This window comes from Geotrypetes seraphini, chromosome 3 (assembly GCF_902459505.1).
Source record: "Geotrypetes seraphini chromosome 3, aGeoSer1.1, whole genome shotgun sequence".
NCBI classification, from domain to species: Eukaryota; Metazoa; Chordata; class Amphibia; order Gymnophiona; family Dermophiidae; genus Geotrypetes; species Geotrypetes seraphini.
This window is the reverse complement of record NC_047086.1, coordinates 305,624,452-305,644,628: the sequence shown is the minus strand read 5'-3', so window position 1 is coordinate 305,644,628 and position 20,177 is coordinate 305,624,452. Positions and strand designations below refer to the sequence as shown.

The following is a 20,177-nucleotide window of genomic DNA, read 5'->3' as shown; positions in this document are numbered from 1 at the left end:
AATATAAGCCCTACCCCCGAAAATAAGCCCTAGTTGCCGGTAGCAGCGCTTCCCCCTGCCCCCCCTCTGCGCACACACCCCCTCCGCCAACTCTTTCATCTCTCCCTCCTATGCGAACCCCGGCCGTGAGCCGAAATACCTGGAAACAAACGGCAGTGTCGGCAGCACAGACTGGATCACGGCCTGCCCTTCTCACGCTCAGCCGTTCCATGCCGCATTGCTGATGACATCATCAGTGATGTGGTAGAGGAACGCACGGACGCAGGGGAGGTGATGGGAGGGATAGAAAGATGCTGCACAAGTGGATGGATGAGAGGGGAGGAAAGATGCTGCACATGTGGGGGAGAGAAAGGAAATAGGAAGAATTGGGGTGGAGAAGAAAAAGGGAGAGATGATCATTGTACAGGAAAAAAAATAAGACCTACCCGAAAATAAGACACTGTCATATTAATTTTGGGCCCAAAATAGACACTAGGCCTTATTTTCGGGGATACATGGTATTAGCCCATTGCTCAGATTTTCACCAGCCAGCCAATAAGCTGCAGAGGAGGAAGGACCAATAGCCTAGGAGACACCAACCTTCAGTCCTGCTTTCCCATGCAGCCTATTGGCAGGCTAAGGAATGTTTGACCAATGGTGTCCCCTAAGCTAGTGTTCTTCAACCTTTTGACACTTATGGACCGGCGAAAATAAAATAATTATTTTGTGGACTGGCTGGTCCGCGGACCGGCAGTTGAAGAACACTGGGCTAAGTCGTGCCCATCTCCACATAATCTCCACCCCAGACCCCGCCCCCATAATAGTACTAATTTAACACCATTTTTTCCATTCCTTTTTCATATATACATATACACACAATATAATCGTATTAACAACACATAATAGTTAACCACAAAATTAAAATACACAAAGCACACTGTATGCTTTTCAACATTCATTCCTACCAGAAAACAGATAACTCCATGCAAATGCAGGACCAAAACCTAAGGGCTCCTTTTACTAAGATGCGGTAGTGTTTTGAGCGCACACAGGATATTACCACATACTACACAGCTAGAACTAACGCCAGCTCAATGCTGACATTAGCTTCTAGTTCACGCTATTCCGCGTGTTAATGTCCTAATGCAATTTAGTAAAAGGAGCCCTAAAAGTACTAATATTTACAAAGAAACTTTAAGATGCAAGACTTTGCAAGCTTTACAACCCCAGAGGAAAAGAAACAAATGCATTTCTTCCTAAACAGACAGCAGATGTAATCAACTCTGCATAATCAAGAGCAAAACACTGGGGAAGGTTCTAAAACGAGTATGTCAAACATCGGCCAAATGAGCAAAGTTTAAGTTTGTGTGCTGCAAAAATGTAATTTTTCATAGAAACTTGGATTTATTTTGAAAAGTACAGTATAAAACAAGAACAAGAAAATTAATGTTTTCTTCCTGACACTTGGCATCTCTTTTCTGCTATTTTTTCTATCACTTGTCCACAGTGATTACTTTTAAAACTGACCCAAGGTGAATGTCGATAATTCTGGATCTGATACTTATTTCCTTTCATAAGTGTAAATAACTGCTCACACCAATAAGTATTTTTGAGTATCTTCAAGCCTTGTTGGCAAATATTTTTAAAATTCAAGCAAACCAACTCTGTATTTTGTCTTCAAATCTGAATTGCACTGAATCGCAATTACTTCCATTTGCATATGATTAGGTACTGATTCTATATTTATTGAGAAAATTGAAGAAAACAAAGAACTTGTTTTCCAAAGATTTAAAATCTGCAAATCTTAATTTGGTCCTGAAGGGCTGCTGCGGGGGCTTCTCTGAAAGATGTTACACTCAAGACAATGATTTTGGTGGCTATTACTTTGGCCAAGCAAGTGTCAAGAGTTTTGGGGTGTATCTTGTACTCGTGTATCTTGTACTCTTTCTTGGTCTTAATAGAAGGAGGAGTTTCTATTCATCCTGTTCCATCCTTTCTGCTTAAGGTTGCTTCTTCCTTTCTTCCTCGGGTCCCTTGGTTGGTAATAAGATTGTATATTACTGCATATTATTTTGGTACAATAAACATTGCCTGCATCTTATACATAGCCTGCAGTTTTCTCTTGGTTTCTTCTTGCTGTTTGGCCCACTGCAGACTACGTTGGATTTTTTTCTTTGTTGCTTCTTCCTTTCACCTTAATCAGGCATTGCTTCTTCCTTCATTCTGTAGGGAGGATTTTGGTTCAGATTTTTCCCAGCTTAAGCTTCTGGATATTAGGCAGGTGTTGCTTTATTACCTGGAGGTCACCAATGACTTCAGTTCCCCAGTCCATTTGTTTGTGCTATTTTCTAGCCTTAAGAAGGGCTATGCGATTTCCAAGGTATGATTTGTTGCTGGATGAGGAAGGCGTGTTTTTCGGCTTATGTTTCTTTCAGAAAGCAGCCTCCATCAGTGTGCCATGCTCATTCCTTTTGGAAATGGCTGCTTCCATTGCTGAATCTCAGGTCATCTGCATTTGCAGATCTGCGACCTGTTTCTCGGTTCATACTTGTGCTTGGCACAATGCCTTGCTGTGGTGGCTAAGCTGGATACCTCTTTTTGGGCTTTGGTACTAATGGTGGGAGTTTCCAGTTCCCACCCTATATGATGACTGCTTTTATACTTTAAGATGCAAGACTCTGTAAGCTTTACAACCCCAGAGGAAAAGAAACAAATGGCTGCTGTGAGTTCCCGTAGTCTCTCGAGATTACGACGGAACTCCCTACAGCCATTTCCTCATGGCGATCTGCACAGGGCAGGAGCGTAGGAAGATCACTCCTGCCCCAAAAGCCCGCTAGACCACCAGGTAATGCTGGGAAAGCGGCAGGGAGGTAAAAAATATGGTTTATTTTATTTTTCCCCTCCCCAGAAAAAAATTGCGATTATATGAAATCACGAGTGCAGAAACCGCGAATGGGGAGGGGGAAGTGTATATATTTCATTTGTCCTGGGTTGATCTGTTGTCACACTGAGGAAGAAAAAAATGTAGTTCTTAATGGATAATTTGTTTTCCTTCAGTGCAACAGATCAATCCAGGAGCCCTCCCTGGAACTTTTTCTGCATGATCAGGAAGTTTGTTCTTGATTCCCGGACTTTTATGTTTAATGTGCGATGGTCTACATCAGTATCTCGTAAACTTTGCAAAGCTGTGGCACCTAAAACTGGTGGTCGTGGCTCGAGGGCATCCGGAAGCGTGCAGACATTGACACGATAATGTCATATGCATGCATGACAACATCACGTCAACGTCTGCACATGCGCAAAGGCCCTGCAGACGTGACCCTGAGCTGCCGGGGGGAGGGGGTGCTGGAAGGGAAGAAGCGCTGAGAGGCTTTGGGGAAGAGGAGAGGCGCTGGCTGACTGCATACAGGATGTGCCTCTCACTGCGAGAGGCACGTCCTGTGGGCAGTAGGCAGGTGCCTCTCCTCCTTCCCGGTGTCTCGTGGCACACCTGGAATCTTGGACAGCACACAGTTTGCGATGCACTGGTCTGTATCATACTGGGGTCAGAGGAAGGAGACTGTTCCTGGCAGATCTTTTCTTGGGTTTTGCTTATTTGATACTGATTTGTTATCGACATTCTGGGAGGTAACTGAGCTTCAGGACTCGAGGCATATTATAATTTATGGCCTCTTTCTCCACCTGCTGGTAGGTGGACAAAACTCACTTGTTCTGGATTGATCTGTTGCACTAAAGGAAATTTATTTGGTCAGAACTAATTTTTTCCTTTGAATTCCTGTATCTTCGCCTGGATGGACATTGGTAATTTTAGATATTCTACCACTTCTAAGGTGCTCACAGCTTGATTTTTGTTTAGAAAAGTAGGCTGTGAAAACTATAAGGCTGTTTTTAACTATTCCTCATGCTGTTTTAGATTCTTTAATTTGTAATTTTTCAATTTTTATTTTATATTTCTTTTTCATTGTTTTTTTATTCTTTAAAATTTTTAAGGGCTGCATTTTGATCTGAAATTTGTAGTCACGATTAATCACACGATTAAAGGTATATATATATATTTTTTTTAATCCCTCTGCAGCTCCTTGTGACTCAGGGAAATGGAGGGTTAAGTCACAAGGAGCTGCAGGGGGTAGAGGGATAGGGATAACATACCTTTAATTGCAATTAAAATTTTAATCAAAATGCAGCCTGGTTTCAAAGTATTCATTTCATGTTCCCCATTAGAGTTCTTTGTTTAGGCAGCCATACCCAAGGGATGATGTACTTTCCTCAGCCTGAAGAACACTTTGTTTAATAACATGACTATATTGTGTGTGGTTATGTCACTAATGCAAGCAAATTGTCATTTGCCAATTTTTGTTTAATTAGTGCTGTCTGAATTTCAAAATATGTTATCTTCCGTTTTTTTTTTAAAGTATCCTGGTTATGTGTAGTACATATTGTGTTTAATAGAATTTCTTTTTTCGCTTCAGGCCTGAGTTCTACAAACACATTGTACTCTCTGGAGGTTCCACCATGTATCCAGGACTCCCATCTCGACTGGAACGGGAACTGAAACAGCTTTATTTGGAACGAGTTCTGAAAGGAGATGTGGAAAAACTTTCAGTAAGTCAGCTGCATGTTAATCAGGCTGTTTAGATGGCTCACAAATACGGTACCAGCTGTCACCAGAGGGAGCAATGTGATTGCTCAGACACCAGCACACTGCTGCTAACAGGGAATGTAAACCTTCATAGTCCATTTTTATGCATTTAGAAGAATTGCTGCAGAGTATTCAGCTTGCAGTTAATTGTGTTTTAATCCCCTTTCTGGTTTATTTTCATAAAACTAGTTCATTGCTTTTGGCATGGCTGAGCAGCACCATTTTAGATCTTGGCAGGCTCTTCTTCTAAACCTTGTACAGTATCATACTATCACTAGAATCCTCTCTTCTTATATACACTGTGAATATAGACAAATTTAAAACAGATTTACATGTTTCCAGTACTCAACATAGGTTGACTGCTGTTAAACTAATATTTGCTAACATTCTTTGCATATTTCTGTGTTGCTGAGGAAAGCCTGATTTTCACTGTGTAGCATGACTAACTGCAGCATGGAAAGGCTGCAAAATCTGATTTTTTTTTTTTTTTTTTTTTTTTTTAAATTTGTAGCCCATAGTTGTTGAAGATGAGTTGTCCTAAGGATAAAAAGCCTACTGTTTTACTTTTTCTTTTCCTCTATACAATATATTAGGGCAGTGGTTCTCAACCATTTTTGGTTTGTAGCACACTGTAAAACAAATGAAATATTTTTCGGTGCACTTGTACACAAAATTAAAAAAAAAATATTAACTAGACTATGAATAAAAGCAACAAACTTCAGAAAGCTTAATAACCTTGTTTTAATAAATTACGTGTGGTTGTGTGAAACATGAGTTTGATGCATTTTGGTGACTTTTTCGATGTTGGGACATATGAGCCAAACATACCCTCATTTCATCTTCATTTAATATTAGTGAGGAAACCCCTGAGGTGCTGGACAACATAAAAAATAATAAAAGAAAAGCTGAGTTCACTCACAGAAAGGAAAAACCCCTCCACAGGTGTTTCCCATCATGGAGGACGACTATTACTATTCATCATTTATATAGTCCTGAAAGACATAAGCACGCTGTCCATATTGACATTTAATAGCTGCAATCTAAGAAAACTGTAACTGAGAGAAATGCAGTCAGAGAACAATCAAAGGGCATACCTGAGAATGACCATTCCATCGAGACGCTCTGTCCCAGAGAGACTGGAAAAAGCAGGCCTAGCTCCCTGCTCCTGGGAACAACTGCCACACATTGCGCTGTCCTGTCTCTGGCCCTGCCATGTGGCAGAGAGGGTGACCCGGAGCCTGCTGGCTACACTCCAGGCATGTGCCACCCCACACTCCCACCCGCTAGTTCACTTTTCATAGTAACATACATAGTAGATGACGGCAGATAAAGACCCGAATGGTCCATCCAGTCTGCCCAACTTGATTCAATTTAAATTTTTTCTAATAAGCTATTTCTGGGCAAGAATCCAAAGCTCTACCCAGTACTGTGCTTGGATTCCTACTGCCGAAATCTCCGTTAAAACCTACTCCAGCCCATCTACATCCTCCCAGCCATTGAAGCCCTCCCCAAGCCCATCCTCCACCAAATAGCCATATACAGACACAGACCGTGCAAGTCTGCCCAGTACTGGCCTTAGTTCAATTTTTAATAGTATTTTCTGATTCTAGATCCTCTGTGTTCATCCCATGCTTCTTTGAACTCAGTCACAGTTTTACTCTCCACCACCTCTCTCGGGAGCGCATTCTAGGCATCCACCACCCTCTCCGTAAAGTAGAATTTCCTAACATTGCCTTTGAATCTACCACCCCTCAACCTCAAATTATGTCCTCTGGTTTTACCATTTTCCTTTCGCTGGAAAAGATTATGTTCTACACTAATACGTTCATATGCTCCCTCCCCTTACCACTCACCCCTGCACCCTCCCCTTACTATTTTCACCTCTCTCACACTTGCTTCTCAGCCTCACCACACCTCACCACTCTTTCCCTCTTGCATTCTTGAGCCTCACCATATCTCTCTTGCACCCTCCCTGTGCCTCACCTCTAAAATACTTACAGACAACAGTTTGCAGCGCACTTAACCACCTCTTGCGGCACACTATTTGAGAACCATTGCACTAGGAAAATAAGTGCTTTTAGTTTGATACATTTGCCCACTTCATAAAGCATCTTTCTAATATATTTTTCTATATTGAAAATAGTTAAAGTTGACTTGATATATGTTTATGGGTCAGATTTATTATCAAAGTGTTTCAGCTTGGAGGTGTCTGTGTTTCCAAGCTGTAGCCCATGAGCTTTGCTTATGAGGCCAGCTCAGACAATTTTACAGGGTTTTCCTTAACTTTTTAAAGTCAATGAGCAGGCAGGAAACTGCTCTGCATGACAGACCTGGGTGAGGCTCTAGGGGCAGCTCTAATTGTTTTTTCAGCAGGGAGTTTTTCTGCTGTGGTGGCTGCAGCAAATATCCACATCTTGAGACAAGGCCATACAGGGTGTGTAGGAGCTGGCGCATGAGTCAAGGAGTAGGGGGGCCCATTTCAAATCCCACTGCAGCTTCTTGTAATCTTGGGCAAGTCATGTAATCCTTCATTGTCTCGGTTATAGACTTAGACTGTGAGGCTTCCAGGTCAAAAAATACCTACTAATTTTGAATGTACACCGTTTTGATAGCTTTCAGGCATAATAGGAATGAGTCAGCATGGATCAAGGAAAAGGAAATCTTATTAATTTATTTGGTGAGTTGATGGGGAGATGAGCATGATGCTAAGCTCCTAGCAGGACATGTGGGAGAAGAATTCTACGGGAAACCCAAAGGTTGAGGTGAATTTTCCCCAAAGCCCTCTCTTGGTGACCGATCTTTGTCTCTGAGTTGTCTCAAGCTTTGCTGGTTTGGTAATCCTTATAGAGGTGCTTGCACAAGGGTATGTCAGCAAAAGTTCTAAAACAAGACTGAATGAATGAAGCAAAGATGGTGGAGGGTCCCACAAGGGTTACTACACTGGCAAGAGGGTTGCAAGAGATCTTGTGCATGGTTTCTTCGGGCCTTGAAGACTGTCTCAATAAATTGCAGTCATCTGTGGTTAAAATAAATGAGAAGTTCGATTCACATTTGAGGTGACTCTGTGAAATGGGGCAAAGAGCACCTGAGCACGAAGTTGAGGCCCTTCACTTGGCTCGCCAGTTAGAAGAGCTGCAGAAAGCCACCCACATAATGTAGTTGGCTAGGGGAACAGGAAAATAAAACCAGGAGAAACATTATGTTAAGTCTGCCAGAAACAGTGAAAGATAAACTTAAACACCTGGCTTCTTAATCATCTGGGCATTGAACAACTCAGCTCCAACTGTGGGCACAAAAGAGTGCATAGAATTGGAACAGCGAAGATGCAAATAAAAGCTATGCACAGCTATTGCATGCTACCTTCAATGGATGGAGAAATAAAGCTTGATAGGCTGGAGTATGAAGGATATAAGCTGCTGCTTTTTCTTTTTTTTCCAAAAAAAAAAAAACCACTTCGCCAGAGTCGCAGTGTTGAAAAAGGAGCTGATGCCTTTTTGTACAGCACTGCACCTTAAGGGCATTGTTTGCTCTTACATATTTGGAAGGATGGTAAATAAGTAACATTACTTGATAAAGAAGTGGCCAAGTAAATTCTCAAATCCTCAACATCCTTGTCCATAGTTAGGTGACTCCAGTAGGAACTGACTCGGGGATGAACCTCCAAGGTCTTGGAGTGTGGCCTTTGATACATGCTAATAGTGTTAGTCATATCATTGTTTTGGCCTCTCTGATGCAATAATGGCTTCTGTTTGGTTTAATTATATCAGCTCCCCATATAACCCACCTTTTCAATGTAGGAGCGAGTCCTGAATGGCTCATGCCCTCGCAATACTGGTGTTGGTTGGCATGGACAGGGTACACAGACTGCTGACTTTTTAGGTTATTGTTTGGGTTTCCTGGCTACTCCCTTTTGGATTATGTGGCCATTGTTGGTAGGACTCCGTATAATAAACAGTATAATAAGCCATTCTCTGATAACTTAGCATGTGACATACAAGTAACATTTTCTTTAACTGTTCTTCATTGTTCTAAGATGTGTTATAAGAGGGAGGGGGATTTTAATCCTTTGGGTTTTCTTAGCATTCGGAAGATTTGGGTTTCCTCTGAGATGGGAAAGGATGAGGAGGAAGTTAGTAGCATATGCTAGTATTGTGGGAGGGGAAGGAGAGAATATGTATGTGGATGTCTGTGTGTAGTTTTGGATGTTTGGAAAAGTTATTGAGTTAGTGATGGAGAGGACCCAGACATAGATTAATATGGGATGTGAATGGAGCAATGTTAATCCAGAGTAAATATGTAACTGTTTTTTACAAGCCTAGTTGGTGAGCTTGTTGGAAAATAAGATGCATTAATGAACTAGGATTTTTTTTGTGTTTTGTTTTTATATTTTATATATTGTGTTATCTTTGGTTACACTGGAACTTGCTACTTCAAATATTGATGGCATTCACTCTCCCATAAAATGAAATAAAAGATTTTATCTTGAGTCCTGGAAGAAAATGTAGATGCCACCTATATTCAAGAGACTCACCTGATTATGGTAGAACACGAGAAATTGAAAAGGGGTTGAGTAGGAGAGAGAGGATTTCTACTTACAGCGGTCAAAAGAAAGGGGTGACTATCCTGTTACATAAACAACTACCTTTCCATCATTCCAAACTGATTTGGGATAAAGAGGGCAGGAGGATGTTAAAATACTGGCATCCACATTATCAGATCATTCTCCTTAACCATAATATCTGATCCAAATAAAAGGGCATGATAGTTCCCCCTCTTACCTGTGTACTAGCCATAAATTTCTTATATATTTACGAGCAAAATGGCAGGAATATCAGCAACTTAATGATATTCTATATATTAGCCCAGCCACTTTCTGAGAGGCCTCCAAGGTAGTATTGAGGGAAAACGAATGGGGAGGCTGAATTTCTATGCCTTTTGGGTGAATTACATGCCATTCACAGGTGCCATATGACTTGGCCGAATGAAGCTACCAAACAAAAGATGTTGGTCATTAGGAAACAAATTAATGATGATTTGAATCATAGAGCAGAGGAGTGGAATTTGTTATACATCAATTTGTGAGCTTTAGAAGAGACTGACACTCAGTCTTTTGGATGCTTTGTTTGGCTTCCTGAAGAAACAATGAAACGTGGCACGTTGAGGCCATAGAATTTTATACAATAAGATAAGTGCTGTTTATTTTTGATGCATTGCACAACATTATTACCTTGTGAAGTGGATGTACTGCAATGATTGGGTGGTGAGGTTTTGGGGGGACTTAGTTCCCCTTTTTCCTCCATGTCTCTGAGTACAACCTTTCTACATATGAGAGTATGAATTAGAAATTCTTTAAAAAGTTTTTCTTGATTTCATTTACAGTGTTCTATGTAAGCGTGTTGTTTATTTTCCTTGAATCATAGAACGGCATAAGTTATCTATTAGGAACATAATAGCCATACTGGGTCAGACCAGTGGTCCATCTAGCCCAGTATCCTGTTTTCAACAGTGACCAATCCAGGTCACAGATACTTAGCAGCAACACAAATAGTAGCAATATTCCATCCTACAGATCCCATGGCAGGCAGTGGCTTCCACCATATCTATTAGTGGGAAGGAAAAGCTGGCAAGTTATTAGGAATGTTAGTCTTCCTACACAGAAAGAAGCAAGGTTTCTCTTTAACTAAGGATACTCAGGGGAATAACATACATTTTCAGAGAGTCAGATTATGGATTATGTTGATGTTCTCTAGGGTCTCAAACAAAACTATGCAAAAATTTTTGACTGGCTCTCTATTGGTTCGAGACTTTACATGCAGCCGAATGAAGGTCACCTTCAGAGTGCTAAACTGTTAACCCAAAATAGCTACTTTGTCCAAGCACTGCAGCCCAACAAAACCTGTCAGGGGACTGTACAAAGTTTGCCTCCCTATTTATGGACAGGAAACTACTGCGAAAAATGTTAAAATAAAAAATTTTAAGGCCTACTTTGACTCCTCATTTCTTCTGACCTATACTTTGATTCAGGCCATAACTGGACCAATAGTCATGGCCCATGAAGTACATCTGGGATTTGCACTAGGAGGCTTTGCTATTTTTTGGGTGCAAATTTCTCTGTTGTATAGGGTTTTTAAGAAATTTTTTTATGGTTTTTGAAATAGCATCTTTTTTTGCTACAGAACTCATTTGTTTCATCTTGGTCTCCCTATCTCAAAAAAGATATAGTGGTGCTAGAAAAGGTTCAGAGAAGAGCTACCAAGATGATAAAGGGGATATAATTCTTCTCATATGAGGAAAGACTAAAACGGTTAGGGCTCTTCAGCTTGGAAAAGAGATGGCTGTGGGGAGATATGATTAAAGTCTACAAAATCCTGAGTAGAGTAGAATGGGTACAAGTGAATTGATTTTTCATGCCGTCAAAAATTACAAAGACTAGGGGACACTTGATGAAGTTGCAGGGAAATACTTTTAAAAACAATAGGAGGAAATTTTTTTTCACTCGGAGAATAGTTAAGCTCTGGAACACATTGCCAGAGGATGTGGTAAGAGCGGATAGTGTAGCTGGTTTTAAGAAAGGTTTGGACAAGTTCCTGGAGGAAAAGTCCATAGTCTGTTATTGAGAAAGACATGGGGGAATCCATTGCTTGCCCTGTATCGGTAGCATGGAATATTGCTACTTCTTAGGTTTTGGCCAGGTACTAGTGACCTGGATTGACCACTGTGAGAATGGGCTACTGGGCTTGATGGGCCATTAGTCTGACTCAGTAAGGCTATTCTTATGTTTTTATGTTTAAAGATATGCATTATTTGCATGGTGCTCTATTGTATAACGTACAAAGGAGCTTGAGAGATATTTTACAGTGTAGCTAAGCTCGTTGTGCTTAACATGCTTTTAGCTTATGACGCATCTTGCTTTGCCATGTACGTTTTTAAATGACTCCTCAAAATGGATGTTAAGTTGTGCTATAATTACTGCGTGCAAACTTACACATGCAAAAATATCACCTTTGTAAGAAACTGTGATTTCATTTCAAAATGTAATGTTAGCAGTGTTTTGAGGCAGAGATTTTGGGAATATGCCCTGGCCTGTGACACCATTGTACTCTTTATGGTACAATGTCTGATTGATGAAACTATTTGGGCATCCTATTTCCATCTGTTCCTTTCTATTAAAAAAGCTAGGGGGGTTTCTATTGTTTAACAGGTATCATTTCTGTTTTCTGATTGTGCTCTTATAAGTTTTCCTTGATTAATTTCACATTTCTGTTATTATTGTTATTTTTAGGTGACTATTCTATCTTTTAGAGATTAACATTGAATTAAGTCCTTGTGGTTCTGCATGCCACAAACCACTAGGTTTTTATTCTGGCCAAAGTGGCTTAAAGTCCATTAACAATTTCTCTTCAGAAGATCAAGAATTAATAAAAAGATGCTCTGGACTTTTGAGTTTATCTGTGGAATCTAGGATTTACTCTTATCATGAAGCTTTGATTCTGACCAAATTTGAATTTCTACAAAAATCCTGCTGTAATCCCTTCAGGAAGCAGAATCACAGGAATGTCAGAAGTCTGGTCAGTTGATCTTGCTATAGCTGTTCATCTGAAAGCTTTTAGAAAACAAGATTTTAAACCAGGCCAAAAACTTTGTCCACATTGTAGGCAAGACCTTAATGCAAAGTTGGAAGAAGCAGGAGGCTCTCAATCTGGTTTTGGTAGTGATGGTCCCATTAATGCAGCTGAAAACCTCAATGCCAGTTTTACATCTCTTGGTATGTCTCCTTTCAAAATCCAGTGTATTCTTTCAGTTATGTCGAGCATAAATTCAGTGAAGGTCATCAAATTGCAGCTGTTAGTGGCTTAACTCTTGCTGATATTGAAGAAGAATCAGCAAGTGATAAATATAAAAAAGGTACTATTACCTTTGTTGAAGGATTGAGAAAACTGCAAAATAATTCAGTGTCTCAACCAAAATGGTAAAAAGAGTCAGGAGGATAGTATTCTTTTTATTCCAACACCAAATCAAGGGAAAATACTCGCTGAGCAAAAAATCCTAGATTTTTACAAAGATGGAATTTCTAGTATTTGCCCAGGCCAAAAGGTTTAAGTTTCTGTGAGGATTAATGGTGAAAAAGTAGCAAAGCAGAAAAGATTGCTGTTGTGCAACCTGAAGGAACTTTACACCATTTATCGGGAAAAGTATGGGCCTGAAATTGAGTTTGCAAAATTCTGTGAGCTTAGGCCAAAATGATATATTAGTCAGTTCAACAGAAAATCATTCAGTCTGTGTCTGTACAATTCATCAAAATGTGAAATTTATGCTTTCTGCTGTTTCACTTCCAAAGGACTACAAATTGCTTTTGAGCAAAACTGTTTGTGATATTAACTCAGAAGATTGCATGTTACAACCGTGTGAAAAATGCCCTGGGAGGATTCCTCTGGAGGAATATCTTACTGATTATTTTAAAGAAAGTGACCATGATGATGATATTGCATTTAAGCAATGGATTCACACAGATCAGGATACCTTAGAAACTCTGCAATTATCCTGAGATGTTTTTACTTCAGAATTAGTTGACAAAATTTGTAACCTGGCCAGCCACCATTTTATCGTCAAGCAGCAAAGTGCCAACTTTGATAATTTATGAAAATACATCTCAGCAGAGATGTGCTATAAGCTTAAAGCATGGTAAGCACAACAAGCTTAATTGCATTGTAAAATGTCACATCTCTAGTTCTATAAGCTTCTTGCTGGACATCATGATCTTGTTTGAAAAGAGTACACTGAACACCAGCTTTATGATGGCAAAAGCAGTTTTCAACTTCAGTTAGTTATTTGCCCCTGAAGAAGCCACATAGGTGAAACTTGTTGGGCGCTGCTTGTAGGAGCATTTTCAATAAACTTCTTCAACCTCATTTGACCCTGAAAAAAGCCGCAGCATGATGGCTGCAACAGTTCTACCTACAAAGACACGGTGAGACCTGGTAAATACAAGAAGCACACAATAGTGGTATTGTAAGAGAATCAGTGCTGATAATTAAAAAAAAAAATCTTGTAGGTCTAGGGGTAGTACTGTCTTCCGTTGCCCTAGGAACAGCTCTTTGCTTGGTTACTTGCTTGTAAGCAATGATCACGCAGCCAGAGAAAAAAAAATTGCCTTTATTTGTGCTGTTAGCCCAATGGAGAATAATTGTGCATGGATATAGAGCAGGGGTGTCCAACCTGCGGCCCCTTGAAGTATTTTGTGTGGCCCTGGTCGAGGGCGATGCAGTATTTTCCTCTGCTGCCCCCGGATGTTTACCGTCTTGTCGGCTTCCTCCTCTGTCTTGCTGCAGTGTTTGCGCGTTTGTGCGGCCCCAGAAACATTTTTTGGGGGGCTAAAGCGGCCCAGGGAAGTCAAAAGGTTGGACACCCCTGAAACAGAGTAATGCAAAGCTTATATACATACATGCATGGGTAAATATTTATAGATTGACACAGCTAGGATTTAGTACTAAACCTACCCAAGGCAAGAACACTGCCATCTATCTATCTAACTATAGTAGAAGGGTATGCATGCTCACCATTTACAAGCAGAGGCTTCCCCAACGTGATGCACTCTCTCCTGTTTAGTGAACCAGTGCCTTCTCTGTTCTATGGGTGTCGGACTGATTTCAACCCACCTGCAGGTATCAGTTCTTGGAATGATGAAAGCCAGCACCAACAGCTGTCAATCCTTTGATTACCAGAGGTGAAGTTGCGCTCTGGCTGGGTACAATCTCACTCTTGGTCTCTCTCGAGCAGGAGGGCACAAGGAGACTGTTCCCTGGAACCTGGTTTCATGGCAACTCAGGAAGGCACAAAAGTCTAAGCATAGACTGTTTTCCTGACTGCTTTATTCTCTTCACTCCAACTCCAATCTTCACTCCAACTCCAATCTTCACTCCAGCATACAGCTTGTGTTACCTCCACCAACTCCTCACCAATTCTGTCCAGTACTGATCAAGCACTTTGTTCTTTTCTTCTCCTTCCCGCCACCGAGATCTCTTGCCAATCAGTGTCTGTTATCAGGGCATTTGCTGGTCACATAGCAAACATCCACCAGTCTCTGGCCAATGCCTGATGGCAACATAAATTGCTACCAGACGTACACAGCACTGTACAGGATCATGAAGGAAACGGTCCTTGTTCGAATGAGCTCACAATCTAATCAAGCAAGAGAAATAAACAGGATGCCAGGTTAGAGGTTACAGTTAGCTGGGGCTGGTTAAGGCTTGAGTGATGGGCAGAGGCGAGAGGATTATGTGTTGAAGGCAATCTTGAAAAGGTGGGTTTTCAGCCTACTTTTGAACAAGGGAAGGGGCGTGTGACATGGATTCAAGTAGTCTATTCCAGGCATATGGGGCAGTGAGGTGAAAGAAACAGTCCTGAATTGGCAGTGGAGGAGAAGGATACAGATAAAAAGTAACTTGTTTGAGGAATGAAGTTCTCAGATGTATAAGGAGGGAAGTGAGGAAAGATACTTAAGGGGCTGCAGAATGAAAACACCTGTAGATAAGTAATAGGAGTTTGAATTGTATGCGAAGGCGGATAGGGAATCAATAAAGAGATTTGAGGAATGTGTGTAGCGAGGTTAACAAAAGATAAGTTGTGCAGCAGAGTTTTGTTAAGATCATGTTTCCCAAAATGATATATCCTCTTCAAACTACTCAATGAATCACCTAAAAAGGATGAAAATAATTTTTGTGCTATTATTTGGTCCTTTATCTGGAGGAATAAGCTGGCACAAATAAATTACAAGAAATTTACATTAGATAGGAATTTAGGGGGAATGGGGATTCTGGACCTCCATATCTATAATATTGTGACTTTAATGAGACAGACGTCTAATAAATAAACTGAGTGCCCTTGGGATGGGTCCCAAAGTGACGGGATGGGTCAAGAACTGGTTGAGTGGAAGGCAACAGAGGGTAGTGATCAATGGAGATCGCTCCGAGGAAAGGGATGTTACCAGTGGTGTGCCTCAAGGTTCTGTTCTTGGGCCTGCTCTTTTTAACATTTTTATAAACAATACTGCCGAAGGGTTGTCGAGTAAGATTTGCCTCTTTGAGGATGATATCAAAATCTGCAATAGAGTAGACAACGCCAGATGGTATGAATAACATGAAGAAAAGACCTGATGAAATTTGAAGAATGGTCTGAAATTTAGCAGCTAAAATTTAATGCTAAGAAATGCAAGCTCATGTATTTGGGCTGCAAAAACCTGAGGGAATGGTTCAGTTTAGGGGTTGAAGAACTTATGTGCACAACCGGGACTTGGGTGTGATTTGTATGTGATGATCTTAATGTGGCCAAACAGGTTAAAAAGGTAACAGTGAAAGCTAGAAGGATGCTAGGTTGCATAGGGAGAGGTATGGCCAGTAGGAAAAAGGAAGTATTGTTGCCCCTGTATAAGACTTTGGTGAAACCTCATTTAGAATATTGTGTACAATTCTGGAGGCCACACCTTCAAAAAGATATAAAAAGGATGGAGACGATCCAGAGGAAGGCTACTAAAATGGTGTGTGGTCTTCATCATAAGGCATAAGGGGACAGACTTAAAGATCTCAATCTGTGGAGGAAAGGCAGGAGAGGGGAGATATGATAGAGATGTTTAAATACCTACCTAATGTAAATGTGCATAAGTCTAGTCTCTTTCATTTGAAAGGAAACTCTGCAATGAGAGGGCATAGGATGAAATAATCTAAGGAAATACACAGTGGTACCTTGGATTACGAGCATAATCCGTTCCAGGAGCAAGCTCGTAATCCAAAATGCTCGTTTATCAAAGCGAGTTTCCCCATAGGAAATAATGAAACTCGCTTTGATGCGTTCCCCCCCCCCCCCCCGAGAACCGGCATTGCTCCCCTCGAAGGCCCCCCCCTGCGATCCGGCACCCCCCCGCCACGATCCGACCCCCCCCCCCGGACACGATTGAGCACTCCCCCCGCTACGATCCGACCTCCCCGACACAATTGGGCACCCCCCCTGCCGCTTCTTGTATGCATGTAGGAAAAAAGAACCCGATGTTCAGCTACAAAATGGGGGGATCACTGCTGGGGGTAAGTAACCTTGAAAGAGACCTGGGGGTAATGGTTGATACAACACTGAAGGCATCGGCACAATGCGCCACAGCCTCAAGGAAAGCAAACAAAATGCTTGGAATCATTAAGAAGGGCATCACGGCCAGGACAAAGGAAGTCATCCTGCCACTTTATCGCGCAATGGTGCGCCCACATCTGGAGTACTGTGTCCAGTATTGGTCACCGCACCTCAAGAAAGACATGGCAGTACTCGAGGGAGTCCAGAGAAGAGCAACTAAACTGATAAAGGGTATGGAAAACCTCTCATATACTGACAGGCTAAAAAAGCTGGGGCTATTCTCCCTTGAGAAGCAGAGACTTAGAGGAGACATGATAGAAACCTTCAAGATCCTGAAAGGCATAGAAAAAGTGGACAGGGACAGATTTTTCAGATTATGGGGAAGCACAAGTACAAGGGGGCACTCAGAGAAATTGAAAGGAGACAGGTTTAGAACAAACGCTAGGAAGTACTTTTTCACCCAAAGGGTGGTGGATATGTGGAACGCACTTCCAGAAGCTGTGATAGGCCAGAACAAGTTACATGGCTTCAAAGAAGGTTTGGATAGGTTCCTAGAGAACAAGGGAATTGAGGGGTACAGATAAGAATTAAGGATAGGGATAGGAGTAGAGATAGATTATAAAAATAGTCAAGGACCACTGCTCAGGCAATGGGCCTGATGGGCCGTCGCGGGAGCGGACCGCTGGGCGAGATGGATCTCTGGTCTGACTCAGCGGAGGCAACTTCTTATGTTCTTATGTTCTTACCCTCATCTGGGCTCTTGAAGATCTGCTACTCGTCTGCTGGGCCTTGAGCATCTGAGCATGCTCAAGGCCTGCGAGTTCACGTTCACGTTCAGAACGTGAACTCGCAGGCCTTGAGCATGCTCAGATGCTCAAGGCCCAGCAGACGAGTAGGCAGATCTTCAAGAGCCCAGATGAGGGTAAGAAGCGGCGGGGAGGGTGCCCAATTGTGTCGGGGGGGGGATGTCGGATCGTGTCGGGGGGTGCCCAATCGTTTCGGGGGGGTCGGATCGTGGCGGGGGGGTGCCCAATCGTGGCGGGGGAGGTCCGATCGTGGCGGGGGGGGGGGGTGCCGGTTCGAGGCAGGGGGGTGCCGGATCGCAGGGGGGGGTGCTCGTAAATCAAGCCATGCTCGGTTTCCGAGGCACCGATTTTGCAAATGTTTTGCTCGTCTTGCAAAACACTCGCAAACCGGTGCACTCGTAAACCGAGGTACCACTGTACTTTTTTACAGAATGGGTGTTAGATGATGGAGACAGAGACTATGTCTGAATTCAAGAAGGCCTGGGATACGCACGTGGGATCTCTCAGAGAGAGAAAGATAATGGTTATTGCGTATGGGCAGACTAGATGGGCATTTGGCCTTTATCTGCCATCATGTTTCTATGTTTATCCATGAGGGAATTACAGGACAACATAGGTTTCCCCGCCAGGCTGGAGTGCACCATTATCATTTACAAATTTGATACATATGTAGCCTACCAAGATAGCAGACCGTATCTTGTAGGTACAATTCTTAAAACCTATTTGAATGGCATGAAAGTGGTTGAGGAAAAGCAGAAAATATCTGAGGTGTTTCCCTTTTTAATCCTGGCGAGTATACTGGTCTTCCTTAATCTTCCTTCACACAAATTCAGACTTAAATGGCAAGTGCTCAAGTGATATTATATCCCTAATACACACAAAATAAAACAATTAAGAATACTAATATAATAAAACATGCAGTCTGTTATAAAGGCCGAAGCTAGCAGACATACAAATGGGGGAGATGCAGATGGGAGTCTGTACTGTTAGTCAGATAAAAATCCCTTTTGTGACCCTTCAGGACAGTCCCATCTGCTGTGTTCATAACTTAGATTTTATAGGTGGTTCTATAACATGGGCCAAATGAAGAATGCATATTCATTAGTTCTGCTAGGTCGAGCCATGAACTTTTTCTTTTGTTTCAGCTCATTACTATCAGGTCTCTATTTTCCCATCTGGATTGTCATGTTGAAAATTAATTGGCAGGGTAATGTCTTATGGGCAGAGAAGTAAAGAAGGTGCCATTTCTCGTGTCGCTAACAAAACTTAAACTGGGCCCCGTAATCTCTTCAGGACACAGATAGCTTATTCTGTCCCTTCTCATAAGGTGTAAATGTTATCAAAGAAGGAAACGGAGAATGAAAAAGAACATAGAAATAAGAGACTGAGAAGTTTGAGAGTCAGGCCGGAAGGGCCCCAGTAAGGTAGTAACAGCTATTTATGTGTGAGAATTGCAGAAGTTTAGGATTATTAAAGATAGGAAAAAGTTTTAACTTCAAAGGGACAGAAGACTGTGTGCATATTATAGCATTCTTTAATATAGGCTAATCTTGATAACCTTGTTCCTTTTCATGGTTTAGTTCCTTTGCATTTCAGAACACATCTTTACATTTATAACACTAAACTGAGATGTGGTCACCATTGCTCAAAGGATTGATACTCTGGAAATGGGTACGGGGGTATATCACCAGTGGAAATCGGTGGCTTAGCAAATTGGGCCAACATCTAGAAGAGAAAGTTGAAGACTTAGAAAATTGCAGTTGCCAGAATAATTTAAGTTTAATTGGTTTACTGGAAAACCTGCATAGATGGGACTTATGTGGATTTCTAGAAGCATGGCTCACACAATTTTTGGCCTTTTCCTCTGAGCTGAGCCCTCTCCGCATAGGATCAGAGCTCATATAGATCAGAATCGAAGATGTGGGCTGTGATTTAAGGCTCTTTAATTATGTGCATAAGGATAATATACGTTGACCCCTTCGTTCGAGCAAGACCCTTCAATATCAGACCCACAAAGTTTTCTGCTTCCAAGATTACACGAGTAAAGTTATCTCCCTGTGCAAAGAATTTGCTCAATTGTACTCTTGGCTGGCTCAAGCAAAGGTTCCATTCACACTGCTATACCCGGTGAAACTAAAGCTTCCCCATCAGAGTCAAATTCAGCTTTTTTTTTACCAAGCAACAGTATGCCCTACAGTTTCTGTAATTCCATCATCTTTTACCATCTGTGAGTGCCCAAGGCATGGAAGGATAATCATCGCAATGGAACATCTGCTATTATTCACTGATTTTTTTTTTTCTTTTCCCTCACATGGATTCCTACTATTTTTGTAGACCAAGACTGCAATTGCCATGGAACCCGCTACTGATTGAAATATTCACATTGGACTCAAGTTTTGGTTTGTTTGTATGTATGAATGAGTGTGAATGGTTGGGAACAAATAGCTAGTGATCATGAGAGTATGTGTTGGTACAAAGTATATTTGATGCATGGAAATATTTAGTTATAGACATGAGAGGTTCTAAATAGTGAGACTCAGACATAATTTTTATAAGTTTATTCGATCAACTGGAACAGATTTGTGTGATTTCGGATGGATGTGCGAGACCATAATATGCCCCGTCCACAAGGGTGGCTT

General features: G+C 41.5%; 1 protein-coding gene across 1 annotated transcript in view; it reads left to right on the top strand.

Annotated features, from left to right (window-relative positions):
* Positions 1 to 20,177, top strand: part of ACTR2 (actin related protein 2) — a 104,326-nt gene that overhangs the window by 62,279 nt on the left and 21,870 nt on the right. Inside the window, exon 8 of the mRNA XM_033939817.1 lies at positions 4,449 to 4,581. Coding sequence (XP_033795708.1) covers positions 4,449 to 4,581 — 133 coding nt within the window. The remainder of the gene's footprint in view (positions 1 to 4,448; positions 4,582 to 20,177) is intronic.